At 40.0% G+C, this 19553-nt stretch overlaps 2 protein-coding genes across 5 annotated transcripts in view; one reads left to right on the top strand and one right to left on the bottom strand.

Moving 5' to 3' along the window:
- Positions 1–2078: 2078 nt before the first annotated feature.
- On the bottom strand, positions 2079–7985 carry sgo2 (shugoshin 2). 3 transcript variants are annotated; one of them, XM_081598653.1, is made up of 9 exons: positions 7757–7985; positions 7293–7459; positions 6987–7162; positions 6840–6905; positions 5907–5977; positions 5669–5805; positions 3734–5593; positions 3456–3570; positions 2079–2621 (listed from the first exon to the last, which is right to left on the bottom strand). In XM_081598653.1, the coding sequence occupies exons 2-9, from the start codon at positions 7372–7374 to the stop codon at positions 2525–2527; spliced, it is 2604 nt and encodes an 867-aa protein (XP_081454779.1). In that variant the 5' UTR covers positions 7375–7459; positions 7757–7985; the 3' UTR covers positions 2079–2524. The 3 variants fall into 3 exon arrangements, with proteins under 3 accessions (XP_081454779.1, XP_008436372.1, XP_008436381.1); XM_008438150.3 differs by having other exon boundaries at positions 7293–7434; XM_008438159.3 differs by having other exon boundaries at positions 3456–3567; positions 7293–7434.
- A 1239-nt stretch (positions 7986–9224) lies between these two features.
- pikfyve (phosphoinositide kinase, FYVE finger containing) overlaps positions 9225–19553 on the top strand; it is a 29099-nt gene continuing 18770 nt past the window's right edge. The window contains exons 1-8 of one of the 2 annotated variants that reach the window (XM_008438180.3): positions 9225–9375; positions 10281–10480; positions 13815–13982; positions 16843–16952; positions 17583–17754; positions 17911–18118; positions 19003–19029; positions 19217–19306. In XM_008438180.3, coding sequence (XP_008436402.2) covers positions 9332–9375; positions 10281–10480; positions 13815–13982; positions 16843–16952; positions 17583–17754; positions 17911–18118; positions 19003–19029; positions 19217–19306 — 1019 coding nt within the window. In that variant the 5' untranslated portion in view covers positions 9225–9331. The remainder of the gene's footprint in view (positions 9376–10280; positions 10481–13814; positions 13983–16842; positions 16953–17582; positions 17755–17910; positions 18119–19002; positions 19030–19216; positions 19307–19553) is intronic. The other variant, XM_008438197.3, reaches the window with a different exon arrangement.

Raw genomic sequence — 19553 nt, 5'->3', positions numbered from 1 at the left:
GGAATAAGTGGGTATAGAAAAGGATCGACCAAAGCCCTCCCCTGCAATCATTCACATGGGCTCAAAAATTTAAAGGTTTGCTTTTTAAGAGTTAGAACCAAGAACAGCTTAGAAAAGATTCATTGCAATTACATGGCGATTGAAGCCCAATGGGTTTTATAATCATAAACTGTACTTTGCTGAAAGCACCCATCGTTACAAGAAAGCAAAAGGAAATTTTCATTTCTAAATTTTAAATATACTGTAGAATCTTTTTGCTGTCTTGATTGAAAACAAGCCCCTTGTACTACACTTTGCTTTGTCCAGAGGGCCCGGGTTCTCAGCTATCGAGAAACATTTGCTTCCTGGAGGCCTGGATAGCGTTGAAGTTTCAGATTTTACTCAGTCGCTAACATTCATCAGTGACATATGTAATGCACAAATTAAATACTGTAAAGTTCGTCAGAAGTTGCCTGGACATTAAACAACCATCCTTCACTCTGCAGAGAGAAGTGCAGAGCAGAACAAAGCGGCTGTTAATTTATTAATCTGAAGCGTTGCCAATATAGACTGAACAGCTTCCTTCACTTCCTCCACTGCCATTGCTAAAACTACTGGCAGACTGCAATTCTAAAACAGTGCAGAAAATGGAAATCATTCACGAATTCTCTTTTAGTTAGCTGATTGGCCTGATAGAATCTCTACCGGAGGGAATCCAAGTCAACCAGAGAAAACCCAGACTGTGCTGTAAGAGAGATGTGAATCTAACGGAATAGTGCAGGAGGGCAATGGCCAGGCGTTTTGCTCAGTCACATTGCTTTTGACAAATTTTGGCAACATTTTCTCACATCACTGCCCTGCTAAAAACCCTGTTTAATCCAAGCTTTAGCTGTCAGAAACATAACCTCATGGTCGACTTAACAGTTGCAGGCTCTTGAATCTATGGCTGAAAAAAATGGTCCAAAGAATCATCGTTCCACCGCCATGCTTGATGCTGGCAGTAGTGCTTACGCTAGTCAGTTGTAGAGATCCAGGCGACCCAATTTCATTTTTAAAAAAATAAAGAATGTCTTGATGCATTTGTCCATTCATCCTCCCTTCAGTTATATAAAGTCTGCCAGTGCTATATTGTGAGAAACAGCACCTGTTTGCCCTGCTGTTGAGGTGAAATGCAGAACCATTTGAGCTCCAATCATCACTGTGTGCTACATCATCCAAATAGCTCAATTTTATTTTCATCTGTCCAAATCATATTGTCCCAGCATTTTCCAGGTTGGCCTAAAAGTTCAAGACTTTTTTTTTTCATGGTAATACAGGCCAAGGGTGTTTCAAGAACTGCTTGCTTTCTTTGAAACAACCGTATTTGCCAATTCCAGGTTTGACGTGGTTCATGTCTCTAGGAAAAAGTTTTCTCTGAGCATCTGGACATGGTCAGCTTATAGTGCAATGAGGTTCTTTCCACTTCCTCAAAAGTGCTCACTGGAAGCTGCAGGATTGCTTTCTACTGACAGATCTGAGCTCCATTTCATAACCCTTTTAAATCTCCCCGTCTTTGTGTTCCATGTGCCATTTTGTTTTACTGCACGACATTTACAGTTTTATTTTGCTGAATGTGTTCACTTGCTGGGTTGTTACCAACATCTGGTGAGAATTTCGGGTAAACGGCACAATTAGAAAATATTAGCTGAAAGAAATAGTGACGTGTTCAAAATGGAAGAGGAATAGGGCCAAAGACACAATCCTCTTTTGGATTTCAGTTCTTATTTTACCTGCTGTAAAAGTAAACATATAGTCTGAACCAGAGACTGGTAGGATCTAATTGATGCTGAGGCTCAAACACAAAATGCTGCAACTGCTGTCAGAGAAAATTCTACAAGACTAAAAAAAACAAAACAAAAAAAAACACTTTCATAACTGAAATATTTGCTTTACAACGAAAAGAAATGGCAACATTTCTAGCTGTTGCTCATTAAATAAATACGAGCAAGAAAAGTGAAAGGGTATGAATACTTCCTGAAGGTAACTGGAGTTCTGAGTTTAGCAGGTAGGAGACTTGCTCTCAGTCAGTTAGAATGACCAAAAACACCAACAAACTCAAGTTTAAGTTTTCTGATAAACATGTTTAATAAAAATAAAAAAACATACAAACTTCAACAGATCCAAGATGTTAAGATTTGTACTCACAGCACAAGCTGATGGAGCAGAAAGTGGAGCTTGGAGATCTTCACTTGGCATGCTCACACAGCAAATCCTAAACATGGTTGGCTACACTGAGTCTTTATCCTGTGCAGCTGAACATCACAGGGAGCATCAGGTTATCAGCTTCCACTCAATTACTTACAGCTGGCCTCCCATCAGGAGCAAACAGCTGTTACATCCCCAATGTGAAAAATCTAAAAAGTAATACTACAAATCTGAACACATTCTGAGTTAAAATGACAAGCGTTCAAATAACTTTGAAAAGCTGCAGGAAACTAAAACATTGGATTTATCACAAGGAAAAAAAAAAAAAAAGTTTGTCCACAGCCCACCCCACTGGTTTCAGCTACTGCTTCGTCTTCTTTTTCTTCTTCTTCTTGTCTTTAAACACCGGAGAACTCAGGAATGTGTTCTCTGTAAAATCATCCCCACGTCTAATTTTCCTGTTTGGGGGAAAAAAAAAACAACACAGAAATTCAGCACTGCGTTCCATTTTCTCTCTTTTTTAAAAAGACAAAGACAAATCTGGATGAACTGACCAATCATAAAACCAGTATTGGTAGGTCAGTTGTTGAAACCTAGATAGAGGGCTCATAGTTCTGGTAACCCAGAACTATACCACTCACTCTACTCTACCGCTTAGAGAACAGAGAACATAAGCAACCAATGGAGAGAACTGAAACTGGTTCTAGGAATCACAACATGTTTGGCACAGATAAAAAACTAAACCATGGTCTGTTCCTCTAAAGGTGGAGAAGCAGTACTCTGAAAAACACCAAGTCTTACCAAATAATTTTGATTAAGTTTCTAGTGTAAATATCTTGGTACACTTGAAATAAGACAAAGCTAATTTGTCTTACTTCAAGTTTGATTTTTTTCATAGATTATCTGTCTCACACCATGCTATCAAGTCATTTTTAGTAAGATATATTAGCTTGCTTTAATTAATTCCTTAAAATAGAAGATTATTTTACTTGTATGACATTTTTCCAATAAGTGAAATAATCTGCCAATGGAATAAATGCAGGAATGCTGGTGTGTTTTTGCAGTCGCTGCTCCCAGCTTCTTTTAAGATCTTTTAGTCATGTTATTGTTTGAAGACTTTGCTTTTGTTATCTGATGGCTCATTAATTCAGTCTTATTCAGTAAACTACCTGACACCCGTCTTTGTTTTGTCTGAACAAAGTTCACCAGTCTACCTGCTGACATGTCTCTGGCAAATATTTGAGCTGCTATGTGAAGTCCGAGTCCCTTTCAGTGTGACCCAACGTTCTCACCTGTTCAATGGTGGCTCCTTATAGCTGACCACACAGTCCCTTCTCCTGCTTCTTCCTTTGTTTTCACCATATGGGTTTGGAAAGGTGTTGGTAACAGTTGTTAGAACTCTTTCTGCTGCAATGCACAGCAGCATAACATTAGCTGCCAGCTAAACCAAAGTCGGACTAGATTAAATTTTGTGTTTAGTCTTCCCCTGTTGGGGGTGAGTCTACCCAGAGTTCATGGGTAAACTCTGATACGGAGAGAACGTCCACTGACAGTGGACGGGGACACCCACCTGGTGAGGCTCTAGTTGACCCCTCAGTCACCTCCAGCCTGCATGATGGGCTCCTGGTTGGAGAACTGGGTACAGAATTGGATTCTGGGTCCACAGTGTTGAGCTCTCCAAGCAGCCATGGTGGCTGCACATCCATTAGCAGAAAGCCAGCATCCAGATGAGTCGTCTCATCACTAGCAACAGATATCCTTGTGCTATTGACAGAAATACTCTTGCTTTTGTCCAGAGATGTCGGTCTGTGGATGACAAACGTCTCTGTTAGGTTCCTGGTTTCGGCTGCTGTGTGCAGCTTTGTCTTCCTCTGTGGTTTTGGAGAATTCCTGCCTTTGGAGACTTTAGGATCAGGCGGATTTTCACCAATGTCATAATGATCATGGCTGAAGAGCATCTGAAAATCCTCTTCACCTTCCTTCCTGACATCCAGACTGTAAGGGCTGCAAAGAAGATCCTCACTACATATGGGTTGCAGACCAGATTCATCTTCAGATAAAACCTTTTTGCTGCTTTTGCTTGTTTTTCTCTTTTGCCTGGAGTTGCAACCATCAGCACATTTCTCCAGTGATGACGTCATCCTGTTCCTGGAGCCTCCGGCTTTGTCTCGTCTGGATTTTTTACGTGTGTGGTTCTCTGAACGGTCGCATTCATTTGTTAGCAGGACTTTCATGTTATGCTCTGTTGTTTCCACCAGAGGGCGCTTTGAAGCACTGCAGGTTTCTGTTTGCTGATCTGTCTGGAAATGTTTTTTACCAGAACTCTGAGCCAGATCTTCCATCAGCTCCTCAGCTGACCAGTGAGGCTCTCCAGGAAGCATCATGTCACAGTCCAGACCTGGGGAGTTACTGTCCCTAGAAACAGAGATGATAAAAGTTCCTCTGCATCTCGGTCTGGTCTGCGTTTTCCTCCTGGTTACAGGAAGCTGATTCTCCTCTGACCCCAGACCTGCCACCTCCACTGGATGGAGGTCCAGTGGAGGTGGACCTCCATCCACCTCCAGTGGAGGTGGTGGGTGTGGCTCTGTGTTTTCTGCTTCCTCTTCATCGTGGACCTTCTCCGATTCATACCGTTGGCTCTTGTCATTATGAGACAGACTGACTAATGGGGTCTTTTGAATGACCATAGAGCGCCTCCTTACTTTAGTTCTGGACCGTCTGTAGGTGATTTCAGAACCTGCTGAACCTTCTTCAGGTTCACTGCCTCCAGCCTTCAACAAGCTAACTTTAGAGTTGAAAAAATAATTATCAAATTCCTGTGAGACAGTGTCACAGAAGTCAGTATCATTCTTGGATGTCTTCTGATGATTGCCAAGCTTGGGGATGCGAGATATTTTCCTATTATTGCCACGTTTTTTGGGTAACTTTACCTCAAGAACTCCTGAGTCTTTATCTTCTGGTTGTTTACTTATGCAAGTAGAAATTTCCGCAGGTTCCTTATTTGGTCTGTGGTTGAGACCATTCTGGACTTCTGGACTGGAACCTGCCTGTTGACTCTTTGTGCCTTTCGTCTCACGAGAAGGACCTTTCTTCTTGGCTTTGGTTTCCACGGTGACGATTTCAACTGCGTTACTCAACGTAATCTCCATCGACGTATTGAGAAGGACTGTATTGTCGGCTTTTGCTAACTGAGGCTCAGCTTCTGAGGCAGACACACTTGGAGCGTTTACATCACTAGAGAGGGATGTTGTGGAGTTTTCATGTGTTTGATTGTTCTGAGGACAGAGGACAGAGTTTATTTCAGAGCTGGACTGGGACAACACTCTGGACAGGCGCTCCACTTCACTCCTCAGGCTGCTGCGGGGTGGACAACACGATCCTGTCTGAGTGGGTCGAACATGTTGACTCAAACGTCTTTCCTCAGCGTTTTCTGGGAAAAGACATTCATTAATAGTGAGGCAGCACATATTTGAAACACTGCACTGAATGATGCCAAATGACCCACCATGAAAAATGTCAGAAGAGATGCTGCATCTGGTTAGGACACTTAAAACATCTAGATGAGGGTTTCGTTCTGGCAGACCTGGTGTTGCTTCCATGTTTTTGTTGTGGCAGAAAGGATTCCTTAATGTTTCAGGTTTACTGTGTATAAGATAGAAATATAACCGTCAGATATAATTTATGTCCACAGAAACTACAACACCTACAAGGACACAACAAAGGCGAAAGCAGGAACTTCTGACCGCGCTGCTGCATCGTTCTCTTTGTTTTTATCCGTTGGGGAGTGGCAGCTCTCTGACAGTCTTGGAGAATCCTGAGGGAAAACAAATTTTCAGCTTCAGCAGTTCAGATGCATCAACATATTGGCCTTAATATTGAGATTTTCTAGATTAGAAGTCAAGCTTTGGATCCCACAGCAGGGGAAATAAATAGACGCCTCCTCAATATTTTACCTTATATGGTACTGAATACATAGAGACCAAACATTTGATCCAAATCATACAGTTTAAAAGATAATTATCACTGATAACGGTCAGATGTATGTAAAAACTTTGGAAAAAAATAAGTTCAAACAGGAAAGTTAAATTCCTGTCTGAGTTAATTTTTTTCCTGTTAACTGGTTTGTTCTAGACTATAAGATTAGTTCCTTTTCACTACAAAAACCTTAAAAACCTTTGACTTTTTCCTTAACATTTTTACCACAACTGTTTAAAAAACAAAGAGGAAAAAGTGTGATTGGGTGAAATGTGGATGATTAGCCTCCAGATTCAGGCCAGAGCTTTGGAAACCAGGTCAATCCATTCTGAGCATTTGCAAGCAACTTCAGGTTCCTGAGATCTATCTATGGACTTTGAGATGTATTTAGTCAGTGCCTCATCAGACTTTGTTTTCATTAATCTGATTTATTTTCCTCCATTTACATTGAGGTTAACAGACAATTGTGGAATAAATGTTAGTAAAAGAAAAGAAGGGCTGAGTCTGAGAGTTGGAATAAATCATAATAGTCACAACTTCAGTGTAAAAAGCCAAAAAAGAAAAAAAAAACTTGCATGTTGTGTACATCATGACGCAAAATCAGAGGAAGTTCATCTGACGAAAGTCGCATTTAAGCAAGAAAAACACAATCTTATGGTAAAACTATAATCTGAGAGGTGACTCTATACTCTGTATCTTACGTCGTCAGAGACGAGTTCTGCCATCATGTCCAGAGTGTTATTATGGAGATTTTTCAAGATGAGCATCTGTAGGAGCAGAACAACAGCAAGTAGTGAACCAGATAATTGTCAAACTAAACCCCACATCAGCTGAGACATCACACTCACCAGTTTCCTTTGGTTGTGTTTCTTAGTGGCCAGCTGGAAGCAGAGATCTTTGACCTGTTTTTGCAGGAGCACCACCTCCATCTCAAGCTGCCTGCTCTTCTCCTTTTGGGCCTGCAGAGCGAGAGCCAGGGCCTTGTTGTTGGTCTTCAGGGAGACCTTGAAGAAGGAGGAGGTGTCTGGTGTGAAAGAAAGACTGTGTTAACACTGCTCAAAGTCTGTGACCGCCGCAACACAAATGAGATGGAGAATAACCCAATTCAATTTCAATTTATTGATCGCAAAAATAAATTAAATAAATAAACCCACTGATAAGTTTGTTTTTGATCTTTGAAGCCACAGCTGATGTCTGCTTTGATGGTGCCATCATCGTTTTCCTGGGAGGCATCATCAGACTGATGGATTTAAAAAAAAAAAAAAGGTCCAACTTGGAATATATGAAGCCAGAAACCTGAGGGAAGACGGAGGCGTTATCCCTTTAGCAGTAATGAAACAAAAAGATACAAGACATGTTAAAACCACCAGACTCTTACTTGTCTTCTCTTATGTCTCCATTTAGCATTTAATAGCATTAAGTGCTAATTCTATGAACAGTTTTTTTATGCACATTTTGAAGTATCGCGTTAAAACAACTGTCAAAGATAAACCCAGAAGCACGAATATCAACGTTTTAACCAGGAAAGGTCCCTATTTCACCCAGAACCAACACTCCATTATAGCTAGTCACAAATTAGCTAGCTGGTAGTTTCTGTCCTAACTTTGTCCAGCCTTACCGTCTATGAAAGTCCTCGAGTTGAAGCGCTTATCTTCTAAAACAGAAAAATCTTCGAAGGGAACGACACAAACTACTGTATTCAAGAATGTATCAGCTTTGCACCGCCTGTCATTTAAGACCGAAAACTTCTTTATTTTTTCAAAAACAAACAAAAATTCCGCCGAGCTGCCGAGCATGCGCACTAACGTGAACTTCGTCATTATCTTCTTGGATCCATTATTGTTGCACTAACGTCATCTCTTAGATTTAAATACTTATTTTTCCTCAACTTGTCCTAATGAGACCATTTTTTAAAATTATATTTTTCTTTTTCCTTCATTGCTATTTAACTGAGCAACCACATGATTCCCTATTCAAACTTCCATATTCAAAACTTTTTTCACATATTTCCAAGTAATAAAAAAAAGTTCCATCGTTTTGTAGTATTACACCAATTACAAAAATCTAGATGCTTCCTCATTTAAAAATAGTACCATTCAAAAAACTATGACCTGTTTTTATTCTATTTAATTATCTCCTCCCTTCTGTTTAGTCCTCTGATTCTTATAACATAATCTGTATCCTATATAAATGTTTTCCATTTATTTCATTATCCCACTTTACTTTCCATAACTTACTTTTTTCCTCCCCCAAACTATACTTTTACCACTAACTATTTTTACCCCTGACGCGCCACCATATGATTTTTTTTTGCTAAATAAACATGATATTCTACTCTTCTTTAAGATGTCTAAACATCATTTGGCCAATTTCTAGTTTAAATTCTTATTTTTAAAGTATTTATTTTTAGTAGTGTTTCTGATAAATTACTGAATACTTTTTTGAGTGAAATGAGTAGTGCACCGTTTTAGGGTTCAATTGATGTCTCCGAATGCAGCTGAAGCTGTCTGTTCTCGGGCTAGCGTCTGACGACATTCGGTGCTTGATTAGTCAGGGCTGGGCTTGCTGCTTGTTGTTTTAAGGGAGTCGGTTTCTTCTTCCAAATGTTTGACAGCTGCAGCCACTTGAGGAATTGGAGTCCCCCTCTGCTCTCAGTTATGTCAACTTCATAAAGTAAATAGGTAACCTGCTTGTTTTACATTTCGCTTTTACTCTTCACCGACCAACGCAGATGCAGCTTCCCGGCTAGTTAGCACTCGAAGCTAACTCCATACAGCCTTATAGGCATCAGCTGCTGCTGACATTAGCTAACTCTCAGCTTAGATTGATAAGCTTTTTTTTCCGCTTCTCCTGCGAATAATAAGCCTCTAAGTCATAACATTATCTTTAAGTTGTTAATAAAAGTAACCCATTATGTAACAAATGTACTGACACTTTAATTTACTCATAACAAATGTAGCTGAATCTGCCCAGTGTCGCTTTAGTGTCTCTGTTAAAAACCAGAGTGTTCGCGGGTTCTCTGTCAGCCCCCCCGGTGACTCTGACAAGAGACCGACGGAGCCGGGTCAGGGAGGTGCTTTCTGTTTTCCGGGTCTGGGACTTTGCTATAAAGCTTCGGTCTGTTTTGATCACATGATAAGGTGAGCGGAGTGTGATGCCATTTACATCGGCTTTCTCTTCACTATAATCCAAGATGGCATTCATTTCCAACTCCAGCTCTATTGCCTTTTTCAGAAGGTAAGCACCGCAGAATCTCCAGGACGCGCTTTTCCTATTTGTTTCGGTCGAGCACACAGAGGGCAGGGGCATCAGAGTCTCGGTTAACGATGTCAGCCGACCGCTAACGCAGAGGGCCACCAGTTCCTGTCACGAGTTCAGATCATCTGTGGAACTAAAGGGGCATAGGGGGCCTCTAATCCATGTGGCTCATTTAGACAGCAGCAGGGATGTGAGGGCGAACTGGATGGAAAACTGTAAAGCTGGTAAAAAAAATCACTCGTTTCTCTTTGAGGAAATTGTTTTAAGGAAGTAGAAAATAAATCTTACTGAGTTTCCTTTGGTATCAAAACAGAGCTCAGGCTGGGTAAAGTGATTTCCTGCTGAACTAGAACATTTTCTGTTCTGGTTAATACCAGATATTTCTGTGATCTGGAAGCAAAACGTAGACCAGACCTGAAGTATTTCCTCCCAGCAGGTGTATCCTGTAGAGGATGAACTTTGCCAGTGATTCATGTGAAGCTGAAACTCGGCAGTCCTGCCACGAGATCTAAATCTGTCTCGCTACTTCTTAATAGTGAGAGCTACTTTCTGTAGCTCCTGCTGGTGTTAATGCCTTGTTCAAATAATAAAAAATAACAGAATAAATAAACAGCTGAACCTTTGCTCAGATTGCACAGGTAAGAGCAGTACTAAATGCTTTTATGCTTCTTGCTCTTAAAGGTTTCCTATTACTGTTCTTGCGATAAACACACTTCTAGAGACTGACTATAGCTCTGGCTTCCTCTGCTTCTGGAGTCTGGAATCTGATTTCAATATTTTCCATTTCTTGATATATGTTGGAAAAATTCACATTTCTTTCCTAGTAATGCAGAGCAAAAGTTTGAACTTCTTCACAGCCGTGTCCCCGTGTGTTTCCTCTGCAGCCGGGGTAGCGGCGTCATGGCTGCAGATGACAAATCCTCGTCATCTTCCTCGACGGAGTGGAACATCGAGCCGCCGGCCTCCTCTCCCACCAGCCCCTCACACCTGACCCACTTCAAACCGCTGACTCCGGAGCAGGATGAGCCACCGCTCCGCTCCGCCTACAGCTCATTCGTCAACCTGTTTCGTTTCAGCAATAAAGGTAGGGTTTGGTCCCAAAGCCGAAGCTCAGAAAGTGTTTTTTTTTTTGGGTTCGCTTTGCAGCTCTGTTAACTTTAGATACATGCATGCAGTCGATTTGGAGCTGAAAAGCAAAGTGCTCAATCTGTGCAATGAACTGCAGAAACACGCCTGCTTTGGCGTTTCAATGGGGCTGCAGACATCTTTTGGATGGAAAAGGGCAAACTGAACTGTTTTGTCCACAAGGCCCTGGAATGTCTCTGCTCTACAGAATGCTGTTGCTACCAGTGCAGCTGCTCAGCATCATCAGCAGGAGGGTGTGAACAGAGAGGTGAAGACTCATGGATCATGGCCTTGTGACTAGGCCTTGAACGGGGATCTGCAACCTTTACCATTTTTCCCCTCAGTCCAGTGTAATGCAAGTTGTTTAGAGCCAGCATCGGTTCATGGCCTTTTAAAAAAAGACGACTCTACTATCGCAAATTTGTTGTCCTTTGGACAGAGTCACCATTTTATTTCTATTTTTGGGTTTTAAAAAATAGAAAAACATAAAACATTTGCAAAAAATATAAAAAAAACTCCAAATAGTTTCCAACCTAATGACAAGAATATTAGATCTACTAAATCCTACCGGTAAAATTAGTCTAATTTAGTTGTGGAAAATCAATAAAAAAACTGAAAATGGCTAAAACTGCATTTTAGTCAAAGTTATTAAGAACCATGGTAGAAGGTCATAAGGCTGACCCCTGGACCTGGGCTCAATATGGGAAACATACTGCATTTTCTTTGAATTATACAAAAATCTATAACATGCCTGAAATCAGAAAAATGTGTGATTGTGATAATGTTGTGGAAATGTTCTATTATTATATTGACTGTAATTAACCTACATTTAGAAAAGAGGCAGCTTTGTATAAGAGAACACATTAAATAATGCCGCCAGCCGTCTCTCTAAGCTTTAACATTTCAGCTCGTATTCAGTTTATCCAACTGTTTGAGTTTATCCTCAACATACATTTAAAAAATGTTTACTACTTGAAATATAACAAGCTACTTAATGTTGCATGATTAGATTTATTCTAAATGGTTTTGTTGAAAAGAGAAAAACACTTATTCTTACTGTTGCTAAAATATATTTTTTTCATTTATAATAACATTATCAAGAGTATTTATATTAATACTTAAAATATATAGGCTTAAGTGGAATTCACAAACAGAAAAATGTAGGAGCAGCTTTCACAAATGTATGGCACATCAGACATTTTATTATAACCACCTGTTTGAGGTTATAATAACCTGTAACGCTCAGGTAGCTAAACTGTAATTAGCTGCTCATCAGACATACTGTGTTCCAACATTATGATGGTGTTTTTTGTGATGGATATATTTTGAACTGCCAAATTCTTTTCCTGTTAACAAATAGCATTTTTTGAGCCAGCTGGCCGGCAGTGCACAGCAATAGCTGTGTAAAGTGATTTACACACTCTGTGTATGTAAATAACAGAGTATGTGATTTACATATGCAGTTTTTTTTTCTGGCTCTTAATCCAGTCATAGATTAAGAGAGGGAATCACAGAACACACACACACACACACACACACGCACTCACACACTCGCACCACTATGGTGTTATTGCAGGCCAGTTAACCTAACATGCATATAGGTTGTTGGAGGAACCCAGAGTTGCTGGTTTGGTGGAACCTTCTTGCTACAAGGGAACAGTTCTAACAACAACTGTTCACCATGGAAACGAGTTAAAAGGGGTTGTGTTACTGGCAAACCCTTTGGTCGTTCACTTGTCATTCTCAGTGAGTCACAGCCAGGTTTCCTGTTATTCAGTGCTGCTGCTGAGACTTGCCCAGCACATGGTGGGCATGCTTCTGCTTTTTGGCACAGTCGAATTAAATTAGTTGTTTACATTATTGACTGAAAGCCTAATTATTTTTGTTTAAATTTGGCTTCAAAAATGCTTTATGTGTCATTCAGTAAAGGAACTGAGATCATCATCCTTTAAACCACACAATGTGCTGTATTTGTTAAACGTGTTGATATAAATCTGAGTGATGTAAATGTTCTGTAATTTTCTTTTATTATGTTCCCTTACTCGACACCACGTGTTGTTGTGGACTCTTGGATGTCATGTGAGTAGTGATGCGTCTTTGTATCTAAATCCGGGAGATCTGAACACTACATGACTTATGTTTGTAGTCTGAGGTCTGCACCATGCTCAGTTTCTATGTGCTCCAAATCTGGACCAAACTTTCAGAAAACTGCAAAACAGCTGAAAGACTGAGTTTCTTTAAATCAAAGCTGAAAACCCACCTGCTTAGAGCTGCCTTTGATGATGGCGGTTGACAAAATGTCATGTTTATTGTTTCACATTTGGTGACTGTATGATGTCGAACTGCCTTGTTGCTGAAAATGTGATATACAAATAAATTTGACTGGATTTGGCATGGAAGCTCAGAGTGACCCCCCCCCTCACCCCCCACCCCCCAAAAAAAGAAAAATCTGAACTACACTTCATCAAGTCAGCAACATGTAGACACAAGATTTAGTTTTTGTCAGTTTTATTTATTTTTGTATCAAACTACATTGGCCCCGACCTATCACTCTCTTTTACAGTTTAGTTTTTTGTGCAGAAAAATAAAATTAAAAAGGAAAAATAAGAAAAATTGACTTGTTCTTTTTAATATTTAGTTTTCTTTTAGTGCCGTTAATATTTTATTTCATATTGACGTTTTAAAATGAAAAAAAAAAAAAAATGGATGACTGTCTGAGTCACTGAGGGAGAGAAAGGGGAGGAGTCTCGGGTAAAACAAAGTTAACACAATTTATTTGCTTCATCCATTATCCAGTCTCTCCTGGATTTCATAATTGTTTTTTAAATTGGCAGCAGTTCATCAAGTGTAAGAAATACTGCCAACTGGAGGTAAAAGTTTAGGCCCTTAAAGTCAATGTTGATTTTTTTTTGTGGAAAATGTTCAATTATTTCACAATTAATATATAAATAAATATTTTTATTATTGCAGATTTCCACAAATTTGCAACTCTCCATCCATCGGTTTTGCACATTGATATTTGAAACCTGAAATATCTCTTGTTTAAAAGAAAATGTTTGTTTTTAAATTTTACAACTTGGCCAAAGAGTGACTTGGAAGTCCAGGAATCTAGATTTAGAAAAGTCTGAAATGTTTTTAAAAAGCGTAGGAACCCTGCAGGATGCAAACGGAAGGAAATTCTTCCTCTCACCTGGCCCACAGACATATGACTGTACAGGAGGGTAAAACGCCTTTTCTCTGCCCGTCATCTTGTTTTCATGTGACGTTGTGTGTGTTGTGTTGTCTGTGTGCAGAAGAGGGCCGTCCTGTGGTCACAGTTTCGGAGAAGCCGGACGTCCCACCTCCTCGGCGGCAGGCAGAGAGACGGAGCTTGTCCTCCAGTCCTTCCCACTCTGTCCACAACTCGAGGACACACCAGAAGCAGCATCCTGACATCCTCAGACGCACTTCTACTGTCTCTGGTAAAACACACACACACACACAAATCAGAGATTATGTTATTTTTAATTGGGTTTTTTTTACTCCTGCAGCAGAAAAATGTTTTGAAAAGATTTTGTGAGTTCTTTTTCTTAACCCCACACATCTTTGGTTTCTGACATATCAGAAAACATGCAAGTTTGCCATTTGCTTTTGTAAATACTTTGCACTTTTCTGCATGGTAAATGGAAGAAAAACAACAAATGTGATTGAATTTTTGTGTGTCACACTTTTATTGATTGGTTTAGCTGTTCTTTAAAGCTGGTAGCCTTTATGCTGCTGACCTGGCATTGTTGAGCTAATCAGAACCACTGATAACATTGTGCCTTTCTGTAGTCAAGGCTTTGATCAGACCTGCTTTATAGATCCATCCCAAGAATATTTATTTGCCTTATTGAAGATTTCTTTTTCATTCTCTATATACGCTTTTATAGAGCATGTACATGTTAGCTGTTCAGGTTCCTGGTTTTGTGTGAAGTTTTGTGTGAAGATCATAGTTTTGATCAGGTATACCATTTCTAATTTTTAAACCATCAGTTGTTGGAAAAAAATTATGAGTGTTGCCAGGTAAAAACTGGAAGAAAAAGTCAGTTTGACATTTAACACACATTAATTTTAATCTGTGGTTAATGCAGCTGGGATGTTTGGACAGCAAGCAGGAAGACGGTGGCTAAAATGTCTCAAACAGTTTTCTTCAGTCTTTCTCGGATCGTAATGGTTCTAATCTTAACTAAAGAGTATGTCATCTTGATGCTAAAGTACAGTCTAAGAACATTCTGCTCAGGTCCCGAAGACGACAGAAACGTAGAGACCATGTTTACCAGAGTTTCAAAATGGGGGCAGAGAAAATAAAAAGTCCAAATGTTTCTGACCTCTAAACTGATGCATGCTAAAGAGCTCCAACTTGGCTTGAGTTCTGTACTTTGACCTGAAAATCTAAGTCAGGCCCCTTACATATGACCTGGTGAAGCTGTGCTCCACTTCTACACCTGTTCTGTCAGCACACTCTATGAGGAAACCTTGGTGTGCCTCATCAGAAGCATGCATGAAGAATCCAAAAGGTTGATCACAACAAGGCAGTAAAGCCTTGAGTCATGTTGGGCTACCTCAAAAACTGCAGCATTTAAACAGATCAGATTAGCAACTAATAAGTACTCTGATGTCTGATGTTGCACCAAGAAGTTGGCTGGTGACCTGAATTGGATGATTCTTTCCCCAACTTCAATGCCAGGTGACAACTTGTTTTATTTTTTTGTCAGCGAATGCATCATCCTGAGTGCTTCAAGGTTGGGACACTGTCACTTTTCAGTATCAGTGGTGTGTTTGAAATGAATTCAGAGAACCTACCAGAGATGTAAGAAGCTATTTAAAAGTTAAGTTTTTAATCACATGTCTGTCATTCAGACTGGCAGAGAGATAAAAAGCAAGTCAATTTATTTGGACAGCACATTTCAGCACCAATGCAGTTCAAACTGCTTTACATCACAAAAACATCAATTATGAAACGAGCAATAAGCATTTTGTCAGACGCCAACATCAAAATGCTTGTTTTAACAACAGCAGACCTCTTTTGGTGCTTAGGCATTCAGTGACGTATAAACTAACAGAGGTATTGTTCTCTTCTTTCTCCTCACTGGTGTATGATGCTCTGACTCTTTCTGTGACGGCTAAGAAAGTATGTACTCCCTTCAGTGTCCCTGCTACCAGCTCAGGAAAAACCTGGGTGAAATTTGGAGATGTGTGTGTTTGCAGGACATAGAATCCAGCCTTTTCCTACATAAATATCTTCTCTACCTTGTCAGAACTGACCCACTGAGGTGATGTCTTTGTAGAGGTCATCTACAAAGACGTCTTTGTAGATGTCTTGTGTGTTGCAACACACATAGTGCAACACACAAGCACTGTGTGTTGCATAGTGTTTGTGTCGCCATTGCTCTTTCCATTTTAAAGATTTTTTTTTCCTTTTGCGCCATGTTTCTAATTTCTCCGTTCCTTTCCATTTTCTTTTTCATCTCTAAATTGCTTTTTCAGTCTTCCTACTGTTTTTGCAAAGGCTCTTTCAACAATTTCCAGCTCCTGCTCCATTGTGTCAAACACAAGTTGACTATTGTATTTCTGTGCATTCGAGTCCTACCTGCTTCCTCTGTCATGGACCTGGAAGCTTGGAGAGGCCCACTTAGAGACTGACCCTGCTGGCTGGTTGCCTGCTTGTGGCACTGAGCTGGAAGCTCAGCAGTAGGAAAATATCAACAGCAGTTCAGAGATGACCAATGACAGCATTGCACTGGATGAGAGCAACTAAAGCAGTCTGAATGATGGTTATTTTTAAAAGTATTGAAAGATGGGGGTCCAGGTTGTAACGTCTCATATCTTTTTTTTTTTTTTTTTAATTGCAGTGGATTGGCCAGGTGAGGCTTTTCTGCACTGTGTGGATTTACTAAGATGCTTTTAGGTTGTGTGTGTGTTTGAGTGCATGGAGTGTGTCTGACATTTGCACTTACTACAAAGCTTTCTACTAGTGTGTGGTTTGCCTTAAAGTTTTTTTTTCTTAACATGGGAACTAATTGTATTGTTTTGATTTTTAAAGCTAACACTTTGACTCTACGGCTTATCTATGTAAACTCTTGCTTTTCATATTTTGTTTCCTTTTGTAACTTTTAGGAAAGCTCATCACCAGGTGTTAAAGTGCATTGTCAATTATTTTTTGCCCATTACTTACTGCATTGTGATTTCAGATTAAATGTATTCAAAATGTTGACAATGCACCAGCAACGATCTTACTTATAATGAAAGCATTTCATTTAATTTGTGTCGATTTCTGAACAATTTCTCGCCTGATTCCAGATGGCAGCAGGAAGTCTGACACATCTCTCAGCAATCACGACCCTCGCACTGCTGTACAACTTCGCACCGCACTGAAGAGGCTGAAGGAGATCATGGAGGGAAAGAGCCAGGTACCGAACCCAACAGAACCACTGACACTCGGGGTGTCCGCAAACATGGTTTCCTTTTTCCTCGCCTCCCTTTTGCTCTGAGATGTCTTGAAGGATATATATATATAAATATATATTTATGTAAATATAAACATATAAATAAATACATGTTTATATAAATATAAAATATGTCATATATAAATATATAAAACATTAATTTCTTATTTATGGAAGAAGGTTGTGGTTGTTATACTACTATCCATTTCAAAATATGTTCCCTCAACTTTCAGAGTTGGTGAATGAATCTATTTATAAAGCTCTTTCCACAGACATTGCAGTTCAATTCAAAAACATTTTATTTATACCAAGAGGAATTTAATGTGGTCATAACTCATGCAATCAAAGTATCTTCAGAGAGTCATTGTGGATGTTGATGTGGTAGGCAGGAAGGATCTCCTATAACGGTCAGTCTTCCAATGTATCTGAAGTTGGTCTGTCAATATCTGTGCAGCAAAGACTATATTTCACAGTCACATGATGGATGGGTTAGGTTTACCCTACCCTTAACCGTGATTAAGCGGATCAGGAAAAGCAGAAATCGTTTTTAATGTGACAGAATTCTAAGCTACACCTCATGTTGTTCACCTTCAGGACAGCGATCTGAAACAGTACTGGATGCCCGACAGCCAGTGTAAGGAATGCTACGACTGCAACGAGAAGTTCACCACATTCCGCCGCAGACACCACTGCAGGCTGTGTGGCCAGATCTTCTGCAGCCGCTGCTGCAACCAGGAGATCCCTGGAAAGTTTATGGGTTACACAGGTGAGCAACATCTTAGTCTTTCATCCATATTGCCTGACATGATTTGAAACGATTTGATCATTTTTAGCTCAATAAAATAAGTAATATTGCTGTTGGTGCTTTTTCTCACGTCTATGGTTATTTCATGTGAACTTCTTTCCCCCTCTCCCGGTGCAGGAGACCTGCGGGCTTGCACGTACTGTCGGAAGCTAGCGCTAAGCTACACTCACTCTGCAGACTCCAGCTCCATCGGCGAGGACCTAAGCGCCTTGTCAGACTCTCCCTCCTCTGTGTGCGTGTTGGAGCCCAGCGAGCCTCGGACACCCGTGGGAGGTCGCAAAGCCAGCCGGAACATCTTCCTCGAGGAAGACCTGACCTGGCAAAGGTGAACCCACTCTGAAAACACAAAAAATCTGACACATTTCCAAAGAGTTCCAGTTGGACATTGATATAAGCTCTTCATGAGTTCCTCACTCAGTCTAAACTTGGAGCTTCACACCTCATTTAGTGTTGGACAGGCTATGCTTAAAGGATTCATCTTAGCAAAATAGAATATTACTGAAAAGTTAATTTATTTCCATAGTTAAATGCAGAAAGTGAAACTAATATGATACAGAGTTATAGCACATAAACTCAACTTTCAATAAAATGCTTTATACAGTTCTTGGACACAGTGCACAACAAGCTTTGTTTAAAAATGTATTTTTGTGACTTGTCTCCTGTTGTGAAGTCTGTCGTCTTTCCCATGATTGTGTAGGGAAAGCCATAGCGTTCCTGTGTTTATTGGTTTGGCGTAAGACCGTTGAGTTCTCTGAGAAACGTCCAGATTAACGTTAAAAAAAGTCCTTGAAATGTATCACTCTACGGTACATAATATATACGCTACAGTTTTCTATGATGTTATTGAAATAAATTAAGTTTTGGAGAATATTCTAGTTTAATTAGGTCAGTGTTTGGACTGGGATGCAGCTGTTCATTGTTTAGCAGGTGTCTGTCTCAGACTAGTGGTGAGAATAATCCTGCTACAGAGCTGGGTTCATGTCAGCCTTAATCAACCATAAAGAAAACATTTGAATTTTGATAAAACACAAAGCTGTGTAGCTAACCTTTTGGTGCTTTATTTACTTAACAGAATTAAAAAGGACTTCATTCTAACTCTACCTGTACTGCATGCTCTCCTTGACCTTCTTTTCTTCTCTTGCTGTTTTCAGCTGTTTTGCTTTCTGTCGACTTTCCCTGTTAACTTCCCTCTCTTTCTTGTTGACATAGAAAAACTCCTATTGGGATGAGAAAGAAGTGAGTCTTGTTGGTTTTTCTTCATTTTTTCCCTCCACATCTGCCTCAACATTCAGGGCTGATTCGGTCTAGCTCCTATAACTTTCCTCTTTGCTCAAATGTACAGCTTATAAATCTGACTTGACTTGTAAAACTGTCGTAAATAAAGCAGTTGAAAGGGAGATTAAACCATTCTGTCTGTCATTAGCATGATTCACCAGGAGCCTCAGAGCAGCAGCCTCGCCTCCAGACTCTCTACCCTGCCGGAGGATGTGGGGAAGTCACCAGCGAGGAAGAGGTCAGTCATTTGCTCCTTTGGGTTGTTTGTGGTTCTACTAAAAGAAAACTTGTTTCTTTATATCAGGTCCTCATTTTCTGAACTTTAGTTCATTCCTCTGTTGCAAACGATATCCAGTGTTTTCGAAACAACCAACCTTATGAACACTTCCTGACTAAATCGAGCTGTTTGTCTTGTGTTGTATAGTGTGTAGTGATGAGCTAAACAATGCAGTGTGTAATTTAGAAGTTCCAAAATAACAGAAAAT

The sequence above is a fragment of the Poecilia reticulata genome, chromosome 2 (assembly GCF_904066995.2).
Source record: "Poecilia reticulata chromosome 2, P_reticulata-male-v2, whole genome shotgun sequence".
In the NCBI taxonomy this organism is placed as follows: domain Eukaryota; kingdom Metazoa; phylum Chordata; class Actinopteri; order Cyprinodontiformes; family Poeciliidae; genus Poecilia; species Poecilia reticulata.
The sequence above is the reverse complement of the archived record's forward strand: the minus strand, read 5'-3'. Positions and strand labels throughout refer to the sequence as shown.